Source organism: Thamnophis sirtalis, unplaced genomic scaffold (assembly GCF_051295495.1).
Source record: "Thamnophis sirtalis isolate CommonGarterSnake01/CBP01778 unplaced genomic scaffold, rThaSir2_p1.2 scaffold_9, whole genome shotgun sequence".
Classification (NCBI taxonomy): domain Eukaryota; kingdom Metazoa; phylum Chordata; class Lepidosauria; order Squamata; family Natricidae; genus Thamnophis; species Thamnophis sirtalis.
This window is the reverse complement of record NW_028261389.1, coordinates 44191657-44208127: the sequence shown is the minus strand read 5'-3', so window position 1 is coordinate 44208127 and position 16471 is coordinate 44191657. Positions and strand designations below refer to the sequence as shown.

Genomic DNA, 16471 nt, shown 5'->3' with positions numbered 1-16471 from the left:
ACCGGAAGATAATTTGGCTGACCTCATGACAATCATGTATATAGAAACACAAGGATCTTATGAAACAACTTGGTTTAAATGCTCATCAGCTATAAATTGGAGGGATGATATTTAAATTTAGTACCTGAACAGTGGGGTTGTGCAGTGAGCCAGAACACACATTTATGGTTGACTGGTTGGAGAATGTTGGCTGCTGCATGAGGCAATATGCATTGTGATTGGTTGCTGTGGGTGTGGAGGGTGAGTTTCCCTCCCCCCTTCCGTTTTTTTCTTCTGTGTGTTCTGTGATTTACATCATGATGCAGTAATGTGCCTGTCTTATTTGCTGTATATATAGGTGTAAATATATTTATTTATAAAAAAACTACAAGTTCATGCCAGCATCTCTGACTTCATTTGGACATCTGCTGCGCAATTCCCTTCCAAGAAGCAATGGCATTTTGGAAGCATAGAGCTTTCCCAAGGAGGAGGGAGTTTATTCCATCAAAAAGAATCCCAAATTAAGAGAATGTGCAATCCAATCTGGGGGGAAAGAGGAAAGAGGTTCAGGAAAGACACATCTGGAATTTCTCAAGATATATCTTGTATGTTAGAAAGTTATAACTTTAGTTTGGCAAGATTCTGTCCATTAAGTGTAAGCAAATAAACAATTGGACTCAATTGGATTTTACTGTGTCATCTTTGGGTTTGAGCCTTATACATCTGCAAAAAAACCCTTCTCCTATTCAACACACATAAGATCTGAATGAGCAATCCTTGGTCGGGAAATTCCAAAAATTTCATTTAAATAGTGTCTATGCACTTTTCTGATATTCTGCTTCCCTGAGACTTTTTAAACTTTCAAAAAATAGATACAAAAAATGATATATAATGTGATATAATGCTAAATAAATTTAACAGGTCACTTTTTATATTATGTTTGAACAGCAGACATATAGGTTGTCAGCCAGAGGCTTCCAAGAGATATGTCAAAGCAGATAAGGTGAGTGTCACAGCAGCACACTTGAAGTCTTTCCCCATTGAAAATATCTTTGACATAAACACATATACAAAACGAGTGCTAATTTAGTTGTGCTGCTGTGATCTTGGCTGTTTGGACTCTCCAAACTTCATTGCTTTAGTCTGCATGTATTACAAGAGGAAGTGCTTATCATATGTCCATTGTTAGCCACAGTTATTATATTCCTCCTTCGTGTGTAGTTACCAACAAAAGGATAGTAATATTCCTGTACACTTCCTCTTACATAAAAGGAAATATATATGGATGTAAACAATTTCTTGAAAAGCTAAACTTCTTTCCCTTTGATAGTTGTTGCATAGTTAAGTATTGAATATGAAAATATTTTATGAGAATTATAATACCACAGTCTTACGAAGTATTACTGAAACTAGTTGCTATGTATTTGATATATGTATAGGATTACAGAATTCAAACATAATTTAGACGCAGGAAACAATTTGTTTCAGAGGTAACAGACTGGTTGTAATTAAAAAAGAGATGCATGACAGCACTCTCTCTTCATTCATGCATTTGTCCTGTTTTATGGGATACTTATTTCATCCTGAAATAATCTGTATAAAAGATACTCACTATAATCAGAATGGCCAAATACTGCTTAAATGAAAGAAGGGACAAGAAAAAGGAAACAGCAGAAAAAAGAAAATAGGAACAACTTTGTGAGTTGTGTTTCAACGTCCTCCCCAAGATCTTTTGCATTTTATTCTCCATTTTGGTTAGTTACATGGCCACTGGCTTCTACCAGGCTTCTGCATGCACCTTTTGACAGCTTCACAAAAAGGTCCACAATACAGAGTTTCATATGTGGGAAACATTCTTACATTCAAGGGTGACAAACAGTTTCTGGAGAAGGTCTTGTTAAACAGTAGGGAGAGAACATAAGTTATCGCACAATACCTGGCAACAAAGCATCATAGACGTTGAATAGACTAGAACAATTTTATCACAAAAATCACAAAAAAGTAAAGAATCTCTCTGTTATGCAAAATATACATTTTAAGATCTATTTTATATTTTCTACTTTATATATACTAATATTATTTTGTGATCATTTCAATAAAAAAACTATAATATATTTAACTGCCCATATTTTATTTCTTTCAATACCTATGAGGTAACAATGAAGTAAATCAAAACAATAACAAAAAGCATCTATACAAGGCTATGATTTTTTTTTCTTCAGCTTACTACTTTCACCTACATTCACACATCTCTGATCCAGATCAAAACTAAATAATCTTTTGGCACATTCACTAGGATTCATAAAAATATAGATACGGCAAACTGAGAGTGCAAAGACTTCTTGCAAAATCCTATGACATTAATGTTCTTAAGTTGCAAACTTTGCAAAAATACAGTTGCTATGAGGAAACGTATGTGCTAACATCACTATTGTTAAATTGTGTGCCTTTTATGATCCACAGTGTGGCCTGTTGTAATGACCAAGAAGAATACACAAAGAGTTGTGCTGGTCTTTTTTCATGGGGTTTCAGAGATGCAGCATCCCTTGGTGGAGACGTCTAAAGCTGATATTCCATGCACACGCATCTTATTTACAGTTGACTCATCAATAGTGACTAATAACTGCATCTGCTGGCAGCAGCTGTTAAAATTGGTCCTTAATCCTCATAACAAGCTCGACTTCCATAGAAAATTAGAAGAATCTCTTCAAGGCGTTAGGTGATGATCAGGGCCCATTCAGGAGGAGCAAACTCTTTCCAGTACAGTCCTTGGTATGGCTAAATTCCATTGTCCCTTTTTCAGCAGTCAAAAATCCATGATAAATTCTGTATAACACTGTAGCCAATAATAGCAGCATCAGATATTAATTTCTTGATGAATCTATTTTCATATTAAACATATGTACTGTACAGCTATATCTGCAAGTGCTATTACCAAAACAAAATGTACATCTCCATGTATAAGAAATACAAGTACTCAAATACAACCTTGTACATTTTTATATAACATGCATTATATGGAAAGAATGTTACATATTTAAATACACCGGTTTTTCCTAGCAATCCTAAACGTACAAAAATCTGGGAATTTTCAACAATCTGAACAGTTCCTTATAATACTTTAAAAAAACTTTAATGTCTAAGTCATTCACATTGTTGGGTGTTTTTCCTCACCAGCCCAAAACTTCATATCTGCAACTAAGTTCATGAAGTTGCTTAAACCATGTTACCTTGTTTTTAATATAAAGAAAAAGCAATTATAGAGAATAAAATTTGAACATAAAAATGAATGCAGATTGTAAAAGTGTGGGATTGAAGCAGCAATCCTAATGAAATGACAAAACCATTGCTAAATCCCACCTTTTGAAAAATGTTAAGGAAGTGGCCATTTATTAAACTATATTTGGCATATGCATAGATACATGTATCAAAAAGTGGGGGAAGGAAGCAAATGCTTTTAGCAGCTAAACTTACACATGAAAAGAGCAGCTTTGAAGAAGGCAACTGTGGAACATGAAGACAGATGAAACAGTAACACGACACACAAGACACAGCATTTAAAGAAAATAAAATTAAAAAATGTTGACAAATAAATTGTGAAAGCCTTAGAGTTAGAGGTTTAGATGGTCAAAACCCCATTTTGAAACTATTATCCTCTTACAGCTATGATAATATATATATATATTATGTGGTGCTCTGCATCTGAAAATGTTGAAGAATCCTGGAGAAGAGAAATGACTGCACTATCAAGCAGCACTTGCTAACTTAATATTGCAAGCCTGGACTGTGTTTACCTTTCTTTCATGTTTTGTGCCTTCCCCAAGCCATTAAGAAAGAGATCTGGCCTCTGCTTGCGTGTACCCAGTAATGACAACCTCTTTGCAGTTATCTGTGTACAAACAACCGGAAATATTCAGAACTCTGCTATATTAACCCAGTACTAAAATAAATCAATCAAGAAATAACATTTTTGAAAAGAATAATCTTAAAATAAATCAAAGAGAATCAAAATAAACACAAACTAGCCAATCCCACATGCAGACCCATTGAACATCACTCTGATTTCAAAAAGATGGTACAATTAAAACAACAACAAATCTACACAGTCCTAGGTCATCTATGATTCCAACTAATCTGCAAGATGGATTTCAGGAATGGAAACAGAATGGTCAATGAACATGGTTAGACTGAAGTCACATCCTATCCAATTATGACCAGATCTCAGACATATTCAGAACAGGTTGGAATCACAAGAAATGAAAATCCAATGAATAATTATTAATGGAAGCACATTTATTTAAATATTATCTCCCTGAAAATATGATCATTTATTTATACGGTTCAGGTTTTTTTTATTGCTGTGGTAATATACAGTAGGACAATAGCAGTGAAGAGGAAACAAACCTACTGTAATTTAGAGGATCTTACAAGCAAATTAGGATCTTCAGCTATCCAGGTGATACTGCTGGACACTAGCAAGTATAACACAGATTTATACTTCTGTCAATAGAACTTGGTTAATGCTATAGCTATTCTGTTAGTTAATAAGCAGCATTTAAATTGCAGAAATGTAATCAACATATAGCCTCTGGTTTACAAGATAGATGGGATGGGAGATCGAGAGCGTCTTAGACAAGGTGAGCTGTAAGGTGAGATTACTGGAGACAGTCTCAAGGCATTGCCTGCCATGCCAGATATGTTGTTTAAACTTCTGGATTTTTCATAGCCTTTCATGAGAAAATGCAGACATTAGTTGAGTTCAGTCAGAAAATAGACAAACAACACAATGCAATGTAATATTATGTTTTCAATGAGTGCCTATAAAAAGTCCTAATGTTTTCTTAAATAATAGAGAAAAAGATAAGATGCCATTTATCAATAAAGCTTATATTTTTGTGTACATTTTAAGGGCAAAGACCACCGGCATATACTTGATATGCCTATTGGTTCTGTCAATGATAATTAAAAGAAATACTGTAACTGGCTGTCTCATAATATAAGTCAGTATCATAATTATAGAACAGTTTTCCCCATCCGGCAATCAGAATGCACCAGGGGAATTTTATTGATAAGTATAGTGGCACCGGACTAGTTCTGTAACCTAGAACATTCTATACCTAAATTCATGAAGCCTTTTTTTTTTATTTGTAACCCCAGAGGTTACATTTATTTTGTTAAAAAGTTCCATTTGCAAAAGTGTTCCTATCAGGCATCCAACATTCTACATCTAATACTATTTAAAATTTGATATATTTGAAGTATTTACAAGATTTGAAATCCATTAAAATATGTGTATATTTTTGTGTTTAATTATTCAGTAAAATCATAGTATTAAAATTTTCTAATAGCTATTTAAAAAATAAAGAGTGAATGTGCACTTAAGATACTAAAATAAACAGTATTTAGATGTTATGTAATCATTACATCTAGAGTTATAGAAACTCTTGATGGATCATAAAAACATGTTAGAAGTGAGCATTAGGCTGGGTGCTCGTCCCTCCTTCACTCATAATAGGATCCTGTTGTATTATCTAAACTAGAGGTTACATAGGAGCAAGTTCCATTTATTTTATAAAGAATCCATTGTGAAGCAAATATATTGTAACTGAATTACACACAAAATAAATATGATAATTCTTATGAATTTTTATAAGACGTGAACTAATAGTCTCTTTAGCTACAAACTAATCTCACTGTTAGGTAAACAATTATATATTCCTTATTTTTTGTTAAATTTATATCACTCCTTTTCTCTGGGGTATCAAAGCAAAATATACAGTACACCTTTCTGAAATTTCTCCTCATAACCATAATCCTCTAAGGTAGGTTGGGTTGGGTTGGGTTGAGAGAGAATGAATGTGACTTTCCACAGCAGAGGTTGGACATGATCCAAAACCTCCTGGTCCTGTTCTATAAATTAACTAGGTGGATTACTAGTCAATAGGATCTGTAGAGAATGAGATGAATATAAGTACAAATGCTATTTGATCTCAGAAGCAACATTTCTTTAAGATAGCACCCATAATTGCTGCAAATACACCAGGGTTTCCCACACAAACACATAAAATATGGATGACATACCTAGGGATGTAAAAGAAATCTGTGGGAACAGATTTGCAAGATTCCCCAGTTCGGACTCTGTTGCAATAAAGACAGTAGCACTGAACTGAGTCCACTAGTGTCCATCTTTCTCTGGTCAAAAATCCGCATAAAAATTCCATTTGTTTGTGAAAGATGCATCTGAAAAAGAGTGTTACGTTTCTGAATGTTGCATACAAAAAGGGGTAGTTACATAAATATGAAGGATATGTACATTTTAAAAAGTACTTGGGAAATTTATGAAATAAAGAATAGCATCATGGAAATTTGCTTTAAAAATGATTTATTGGGGAATTTACATTAACAACTAAGTACAGCAATAGAAAGTGTATATTAAAATGCCATATGTTATGGAAAACTGTGAACAAAAGTGGATATGGATTTTCAAATACTGCTTCCAGCTCCTAATGCAAAGTAGTGTATTTAATTTTTTTAAACAAATAAAGCAATAAATAACCTTTTGGGGGAGGAGGGATTTAAAGATTGGATTGTGATTCAAAGATGCATGTGACCTAGGCATGCCATCGAACTTTCATTAGTTTGCTGCAGGGGAAAACATAATAATACCGGTGTAGCTGAAGCAATTTTCTATTCAACATAGTGGAACTATCCTTAACTTAGTGACTTTGGGTAACCATGTTCCTTCTTTCAATTCAAACACTTTGTAAAAAATAGTACCTTAAAATTTTTGTTCTTTTTCAGAACTTTGTTTTATCTACCTCAGAGTTAATTAAATCATCCTTCTACGGCATGACTGTCAAACTCCCGGCCCACGGGCTGGATGTGTCACACACTGGCCATGCCCATGCCTGGTTTAGCAAAGGGGAAGGGAGTCCCAATACATCACATGACACTGCCATGAGAACGTGAATTTGACACACCTGTTGTACAGCATAAACTAAATTACAATAGTAACTAATTTACATTTAAATTATCCCACAGCAATTTCTAATTATTTAGAAAGCGATTTAATGAAAATGGTCTAAATTACATCTATATTCTTTCAGGTAGACAAATGAAATCATGAATGAAACAATAACATATTTTTCCATGAATTAATGAGCCAAAGACATTTCTAATACGAAACAACAAAGGGACAACAAAGAAAATATGAAAGAAAAATGCTGACTATAGTATTTCCTATAGAATTTATTGACATCTGCTTTATTCCAGGATTATTTGTTCAGAAGAATAGTGATAAAATTTATAGTCTAAGGAAAGAATCCATACCTTTTCTGATCCCTCCATCAGTAGCACATGGGTAATCACCTGCTGTCAGTAGAAAACATGTTCCCCCTCTTCTGTTTTTGTCTCTGGTACTAGAGCGTCTGATTGGTGGGGGGCTTTCCATTGGTGACAATGGCTGCTCACTTTCTGTACTGTCTTCACCTGATAACACTGGTCAAAGCACCATGCCCATTTACATCATATAGCCAATGAATAAATGAGACATCACAAATAACTTGCCTTATACACTTACTATTGAAGGTGGAAAAGAAGATTAAGTAGTAATAAGTTATGAAATGAAAAAAAGTTTGCTCACAAAGTTGAAAATCTATGATTTCCTAAGGAACAAACAAACTGGCCATTTACATGGATGCTGTCTTCAGTATTATATATTGCTTCAGTGTCTTCCGTATTTAAAAAATACAGCAAATGTATACTATAGCATTTCATCCACTACTCAAAGAAATTAATTAGCTAGCAGTGAGACAGTATGTTACACAAGATATGTTACACATATGCAACACCTGCAGTCTAAGGCCAATCTGTCATTCAGCATAATGTTAGACAAAGACACTAATGAGTAACTTAATGTTCTTCAATTGTAAGCCACACATTTAAATGCAGCTCATGAGCCCATCATCTGTAAGATGTTGATAAATGTATTACTTTGTAAAATATTCATAGGGCAGCAAAAGCAGGCATTAATCAACCTGCAATATATGGCTAGTGGCTAAATTTAGCAGGTAAGTCCCAAATTGTATAGGTACAATATGTTGCACAGTTTATATGGTAGATAATCAGCTAGTGGTCCTTAGCAATTCACAGAGATCTGCTGTTTTAACAGATATGTCTAGGTTCCCTCTGCCTCAAATTCTGCATCTTGAAAGGAAATATTTGGTTTTTCTAGGTTGTCTGTTAACAATCTGTTAACCATCTCCCTTCTATATAAAAGTCTTAAAGCTTCCCTATCCTCTTACTAACACATTAGTCTAGATTATTTTCTATGATGGCTCATTTTCAAAGAAAAATCTGTATTCAAGGACCAAACCATATTTTAGCTCAACTCTGGAGCAGATGATATTTACAGAAAAGGCTAAGCTATCTTCTCCAATCATGGTGCTCCCAAGATAAAGCCATTTTATTTGGAAATTATAAGGTATGAATCAGATTTCAAGAATACATGATTGGGGAAGACTGTGGTTCTTTAATATTTAAGCCTTTTCATTAACCTCTTTGCACTGAAAATAATATTATTATGCAATACATTAATATTTCTTATGATAGAGCTATTTTATTGATAGCAATGGAAACTGAGGAACAGTTTAATCTGTTTCATTTCCCCCTAACCTCTCTTTATCAGCACCCGTTATTCGACTCACTTGCAAACTGTGCCCTCTCTATGTTAGAATACAATAGAATAGGGGCGTCAAACTCGCAGCTTGTGGGCCAGACACATCACTCACTGGCCATGCCCAGCCACATTTTAGTGAAGGGGGAAAAGTCACATGATGACACGATGACATGAGTTTGACACCCCTGCGATAGAAGAAACTCATGAACATAAACATTGTTTCTTCTTTTCTGCATTTTTAAACTCTGCATGTGTATGTGTGTGTGTTTATGTATCAGATTTATTAAAATTATATCTAAAAAAAGACTACTTAAGGTAAGGTACTTTTAAGTTTCGCTCCTAATCCAAATGAAATACATTTCTTACTGATCTTAACTTATGGCAAATTTAATTTATATTTGTTTCCTAGGTCAAGGATAACAGCCATAATTGTAAAAAAAGAGTGAAACTTAGACAAAATATGCCATTAGTCTTATAGAATTTTCAAACTATTACAAAAAATTATTCTGCTTTTAAATATCAGATAAATTACTATCTACAACCAATTTCATTGTATTTAAATACAATGACAATAAAGATTATACTTATACTATCTGTTTTAAGTCATGAAATTATACTATTATTGTAATTCTTGTATTATTTTTGTATTATTGTTCTATTGCATGTAAATTAGACAGCCCTTTTCTTAAGATCCATGAATCCTTGACTCTCAGAAAGCTTTGGCTTCAATGGTGGCTGCATTATATGAAGTTCAAAGACCTCAAAGCCACTCATTTGGGATAGGACAACCTAAGCTAACATATGTTTAAGTAATGTAAAGATTGCTGCTAGTATTTTGTAACACCAGCAAACAAGGAAAACATTACATAGGATAAAAATTCAACAGAATGAAAGCACAATTGTATAGCACAAACATGAACTAAACATCTGTACAATGCACTAAGCAAAAACAGAGAAAGCCACCACTAGAAAAGAAAACGATGGAACAAAAAGCAACTTAGCATTTAGAATACATTTAGCAAACACTATATAGAAAGCAATTCACAGATCCAAGATCTAGCAACTTTGCCATTTATGGGACTGGCACACAAATAATGATTGAAGGGGAAAGTGTATGATCTATCTCTTTCAGCTGAAGAAAGTTTAAATGTTTTTTTTTCATTCTTTATATTGCCAGACATACCAGACATGCATCTGGAATTGTGTCCTACCTGATTTATTATGTTCCATCAGCCGGTTGTCTTTGCCAAGACAGACTTCTCCCTGTGTACTATTGCAGGCCATATTCAAGTCTGTCTTGCAAAATGTAGGGGACCTTGCCTGAGGAGCAGGTGGGATGTGCTTCTTTCTCTTTCTTGGAAGCTTCTGTTTCGCCATGGCCAGAGAATAGTACATTCCAAAATTGTTGACAATAACAGGCACAGGCATGGCTATGGTCAGCACTCCAGCTAAAGCACACAGAGCACCCACTAGCATGCCTGACCAAGTCTTTGGATACATATCTCCATATCCAAGAGTAGTCATGGTGACCACAGCCCACCAAAACCCAATGGGAATGTTTTTGAACTCTGTATGTTCACTAGCTGATGGATCATTGGGTTTGGCACCTATTCGCTCAGCGTAATAGATCATGGTGGCAAATATCAACACTCCTAATGCCAAAAATATTATCAGCAGCAAAAACTCATTGGTGCTTGCACGGAGTGTATGACCAAGCACCCTGAGGCCAACAAAATGTCGAGTGAGCTTGAAGATTCGCAATATTCTTACAAACCTCACCACCCTGAGGAAACCAAGCACATCCTTAGCAGCTTTAGAGGAGAGCCCACTCAGACCCACTTCTAGATAGAAAGGCAAAATTGCCACAAAGTCAATGATATTCAAGAGATTTTTTATGAATTCACATTTGTTGGGTGAAAAAACAACACGGACTAAAAACTCAAATGTAAACCACACCACACAGACTCCTTCGACATATGTTAGAGCTGGATCTGTCTCTATTTCATACTGCAGAACTGAACCTTTGATAGGTTCAGTTTTATTTTTGATGGTATTAAACGCTTCATGGGTTTCCAGGCAAAAGGTGGTAATCGAGAGTAGGATGAAGAATAAAGAGGCAAAAGCAATGAACTGTAAAGAAAAGGAAAAGAAAGGAAAATACATTAGAAAAAGACAATAAAATCCAAAAACAATCCCCAACAATATTACAATTAGAACCTTTGCCTTAATTTATATTAATTAATAATTAAGTATTACAAATGAAAATATAGAACAGGATGTATGTCATTGGGTTATTGTTGATATTAATTTAATTTCACTTAATTTATGTAGCATCTACTTGCCAAAGAAGACATTACTAACATTCTCAAGAAGAACTGATAAGTTTAAAGAATAAAAAACAATGAATAGAAAACTATGGAATAGTTATTGTGAATTCTGTGGTGCAAGACACATGCACTTCCCTTCCTTTTTTTTTAACCTTGTGCTTTTGATTTCCATACTACTTCTTTCTGCATTTTACACAACATTGATTGAAAAGAACATATGTTCTGGCTGACATTATGCATATCTGCAAATAGTAAGAAAATTCTTGCTTCTGACAATGTACTTAAGCAAATTAATATTTAAGCCATAGTGCAATAATATTTACGCAGTCATATCTTTTATTAAATTCACTGAAGCTTATGTCAAAATAGAATATTTACAGGACTGACTCTTCATTCTTTCCAAAATGACCCAACATTATCCTTCTTCTTTGGAAGCTTTGTTGGAAGGGCTTTCAATTTTACTCTATATAATGGAGCTAGGATAAATGTTAAGGTCTAATATCATATACTTTCTTCCTCTGGCTGAAAAAAAAACCAGTGGGACAAAGTCGCAAGGAGAAAAAATGTCCTCACATGTGGAACCAAATGTAGTATTTATTTAGGGTTTGAGTAAAAGAGAAAATAAAGGTGATCTTGAATGGAGCTCAGTGTCTAGTGACTATATGGACACAACAATGTAGTCACAAGGCTTTTTTGCAGATGTTAAGTGGTTTGCCTTTTCCAGCATGTTTTCTACTTATAGATCTAGAAACACAAACTGGGACTGTAGAAATTTATCTAGAGGGTAGTTAAATAACAACCCAAACACTATTTTTTTCAAAAAGGGGAATTATTATTGCAAACTCCAGTCCCTCAAAATACAACTTTGCTTGATCATAGATAGTAAGGCCACAATGGAAATTCACCATTCTTATTATTCTTAATTAGTTGAGGAAGTAGAGCGGGGATTAATTCAAACTAGAGCCTTCCACTAGTCTTAATTACTTAATGCAATTAAATGCTTAACCTCTGCAATCATTATTGCTAGCTAAGCAGATAATTCTCTGCAGTATAGTGGGGCTCCTTTGATTCATTATGTAGCTCTATAGTTCCTTAAAATACCTTTTGTCAATCTATAGTAGGATGCAATATCCAAAAACATAAGACTATTATTAAGATGATCCATTATGACATGCCAAAAAAAGGTCATTGGTTCCTATTGACAAAATAAAATATAATCATGCCTTTTATATTGACTGTTTACCTACATTTAGGAAATTGTTTGTAAAGTCTCTTATGTCTAGAAAACTCTGCATAAATATTAGACTTTCATTAGCCTTATGGGTGTTCAAGTTGGCAGTGAGTATTTTCTTAAACTTGGAGATGTTGTCTTTATTGTAATTCACTTCAGAGTGAATGTGAATGGCATCTTCTCTCAGATTGATTAACAGTACTATAAACAGTAACCTTTTCACTTCTACCATCATCTTACAGCTATAAGATGCCTCAGTAAAGAGTGAATATTATCATTTCCCAAGATTGGAAATCTTGCCTAGAGATAGAAAATAATGTAACTCTATATTTCTTTACAGTAGCTAGTTCCTCTATTTTAAGCTCTTTAGAATATACAGAATTTGTCTGTGGTTCAGAGCTCTTTTTGAATTGCTTGATTTATATTTTGCTCTTGGACTTAATTTATCATTCTTAATTCCTTTATTATTTGTAATTTCCAATTTTGTAGTAAAATGGTTACTTTAAAAACAATGAATAAATATGCTATCCAGCAGCATGTGTGTTTTTCTTTTTTTTAAAAAAATTACAAGTGTAATATAACCATAAGAAAAAAAAACAATAGCTCTTTTAATCTCCTTAGGCAGATAGTTGAACACCTTCTAGCAGATTTGACAGAAATTTTAAAAAATGAATTATTATTGAAAATGTGCCATATTATCCTTCTCTCAAACTATATTAATTTGCCAATCATCAACCTAATTCATTTCAAGTCCCAACCTAACAGAGAGCTCAACATTCAGTTCACTTTGCCATGCTGTGCCGTCTGTGTACTGTTCCAAAATCCTTACCTAATTGCATTACTTTTTCAGCAATTATTCAATAATTTTCACATTCCGTGTTGAGTAAATCTACATATTAAAATGTTTCTTCTGTGGATATGATTTTCTGTAACATATATTTTAGATATCCCTAGACCATTAAGATAATATTCCGGGGGGAGGGGGAATCAGCTTTTATATAGCAATTTAATATTAGTAAAAAGCTTTATTTTCAATAAGCTGCTTTGATGTTCCTACAAATATATTTTTCTTTATTAGTCAGTAAACTTTGAATAGTACAGTGCCTTCTATTCTCATGACCTCCTTTTCTATTTTCTTTCTAATATCATAGATTTCAATCATAGATTTCAACCATTGGGTTTCTGGTGCTCCACCAACCACAACACCAGGAAAGGGGTGGAGGAGTAGCAATTATCGTCCGAAGCTCGTTAGTTCCTCGCAGGATCCCTGCCCCAGAGATTATGGGATGTGAGTCTCTCCTCTTGAAGTTTGACCTAGGGGTTCAATTGGGCTTGCTGTTGACGTACCTGCCTCCCAGCTGCGTCACAACAGCCCTGCCTGTGCTGCTAGAGGCAGTAGCCAGGTTGGCGGTGGAGTTCCCCAGACTAATAGTACTGGGGGACTTTAATCTGCCGCCTCTTGGTGAACACTCAGATGGGGCACAGGAGTTCATGGCTTCCATGACAACCATAGACTTGACCCAGGTAGTTCAGGGTCCGACTCATAGAGCGGGACACACGCTTGACCTTGTATTTCTCTCGGGGCAGTGGAGACGTGATCTCGAGTTAAGGGGAATAGAGACCTTGCCCTTGTCATGGTCAGATCACTCCTTGCTGAGGCTTGACTTCAGGACGCTACTCCCCCATTGCAGGAGGTGGAGCCGATTAAGTAGTTCCGCCCCAGGCACCTGATGGACCTGGAGGGATTTCAAAGGGAGCTTGGAGAGATACCTGACTCCTTTGTCCGAGTCTTTGGTCGCTGCCTGGAACATTGCAGCGGCTGGAGCATTGGATCGGATTGCGCCTTTGAGGCCTCTCCGCGGCAGTGGATCCAGGAGGGCACCTTGGTTTACCGACGAACTCCGGGAGATGAAGCACCAAAAGAGACGCCTAGAGTGACATTGGAAGGCTAGTAACTCTGAATCTGATCGATCACTATTAAGAGCCTTTGTTAGGACTTATCTAGTGAAAAATGTATGCATTTTTCCGCTCTTATTGCGTCCTCAGAATCTCACCAGCTGCCCTGTTTAGGGTGACCCGCTCCCTCCTGAAAGGTGAGGAGGCGGGGGAAACCCTGCAGGGAAGAGCTGAGGAGTTCGTTCAGTTTCTGTCGGATAAAATCACTCAGATTCAGACAGACCTGGACTCTGCTTGGGCAGTACCAGCCGAGATGCCGAGGGCTAGTCTTAATCGGATTTTCTGAGATGAGTTTGATTTTGTCACCCCTGAGGAAGTGGACAAGGCCATGGGAGCAATGAGTGCCTCCATCTGTTCACTGGACCCGTGCCCCTCCTGGCTGGTTTCGACCAGCAGAGAGGTGACACAAGGCTGGCTCCAGACGATTACTAACGCATCTTTGCAGGAGGGGGTCTTTCCCGCAACCATTAAAGGAAGCAGTGGTAAGACCCCTCCTCAAGAAGCCTTCCCTGGACCCAGCTATTTTGAAGAACTATCGTCCTGTCTCCAACCTTCCTTTTTTAGGGAAGGTTGTTGAGAAGGTGGTGGCACTTCAACTCCGACGGACCTTGAATGAAACAGATTATCTAGACTCCTTTCAGTACGATTTCAGGCCTGGGTACAGCACGGAAACCACTTTGGTCGCCCTGACCGATGATTTCTGGCGGGCCAGGGATAGAGGATATTCCTCTATCCTGGTGCTTCTTGACCTCTCAGCGGTCTTCGATACCATCGACCATGGTATCCTTCTGCGACACCTAGGGGAGGTGGGAGTGAGAGGCACCGTTTTACGGTGGTTCTCCTCTTACCTCTCTGACAGGTCGCAGTTGGTGTTGGTCAGGGGGTAAAGGTCAACCTCTAGGCCCCCCAAATGTGGTGTGCCACAGGGTTTAGTCTTGTCCCCCCTCCTATTTAACATCTACATGAAGCCGCTGGGTGAGATCATGCGACAGCATGGGGTAAAGTACCACCAATATGCGGACGATACTCAATTGTATCTGTCTGCCCCGTGCCAGCTCAGTGTAGTGGCAGATGTGATGTGCCGATGCCTGGAGGCTGTTAGGATCTGGATGGGGGTGAACAAACTTGTGCTCAATCCCGATAAGACTGAGTGGTTTTGGATGCTGCCCCCGAAGGACTGCTTGGACAATCCATCCTTAACCCTGGGGGGTAAAAATTTACGCCCCTCAAAGAGGGCTCGCAATTTGGGAGTCCTCCTGGATTAGCAGCTGAAACTGGAACATCATCTATCAGCTGTGACCAGGGGGGCCTTTGCCCAACTTTGTCTGGTGCACCAATTGCGGCCCTATTTGGATCGGGAGGCACTTCAAATGGTCACTCACGCCCTTGTCACCTCGAGGCTGGATTATTGCAACGCGCTCTACATGGGGCTACCCTTGAAAAGTGTTCAGAGACTGCAGTTAGTTCAGAATGCGGCCATGCGAGTGATATTGGGTGCACCAAGATACACCCACATTACACCTATCCTCCGCGAGCTGCACTGGCTACCAATTGGTCTCCGGACACAATTCAAGGTGTTGGTTATCACCTTTAAAGCCCTACATGACTTAGGGCCAGAGTACCTTCGAGACCGCCTGCTGCCACATACCTCCCAGTGGTCAGTAAGATCCCACCACAGATTGAGATTGAGATTTGTTTTATTTATATGCCGCCCTATTCCCAGCGGGACTCAGGGCGGCGAACAACTCAAGGGGGGAAAGGGAACACAAAAATACAAGACAAGCAGTTAAAATAGCCAACAGCCACACAAGTCGAGAGGGGAAGGGAGCTCATCAAATTGGGCCTCCTTCAGATGCCGTCAGCCAGACAGTGTTGGCTGGCAGGCCCTCGGAGGAGAGCCTTCTCTGTGGCTGCTCCAACTCTCTGGAACCAGCTACCCCCAGAGATCCGGACCATACCCACTCTCATGGCCTTCAGGAAAGCTGTAAAAACTTGGCTGTTCCGGCAGGCCTGGGGCTGTTGACCTCACTGTTGAGGTCCAGCCCTGATTAGAATTAGTGTATGAGGTGTTGCTGTTTTTAAACTGTTTCTTTCGTTATGTGTTTCATTATGTGTTTTTTTTCTCTTTTTATTTTTGTAAGCCGCCCAGAGTCCTTTGGGATTGGGTGGCATATAAATGTGTCTAATAAATAAATAAATAAATAAATAAATAAATAAATAAATAAATAAATAAATAAATAAATAAATAAATAAATAAAAAAACAAACCACATGTTTCACAAGCCATTGTTAAAAATCAGTT

General features: G+C 37.0%; 1 protein-coding gene across 8 annotated transcripts in view; it reads right to left on the bottom strand.

Moving 5' to 3' along the window:
- Positions 1 to 1674: 1674 nt before the first annotated feature.
- Positions 1675 to 16471, bottom strand: part of KCNC2 (potassium voltage-gated channel subfamily C member 2) — a 64359-nt gene continuing 49562 nt past the window's right edge. For 2 of the 8 annotated variants that reach the window (XM_014073229.2, XM_087723430.1), the window contains exons 3-5: positions 9868 to 10786; positions 7309 to 7476; positions 1675 to 4706 (exon numbers count right to left, since the gene is read on the bottom strand). In XM_014073229.2, the coding sequence (XP_013928704.2) occupies positions 4573 to 4706; positions 7309 to 7476; positions 9868 to 10786 (1221 nt within the window). In that variant the 3' untranslated portion in view covers positions 1675 to 4572. Of the gene's footprint in view, positions 4707 to 6060; positions 6220 to 7308; positions 7477 to 9867; positions 10787 to 16471 lie in introns of all 8 variants that reach the window. The other 6 variants (XM_014073230.2, XR_001313933.2, XR_001313932.2 and 3 more) reach the window with 6 other exon arrangements.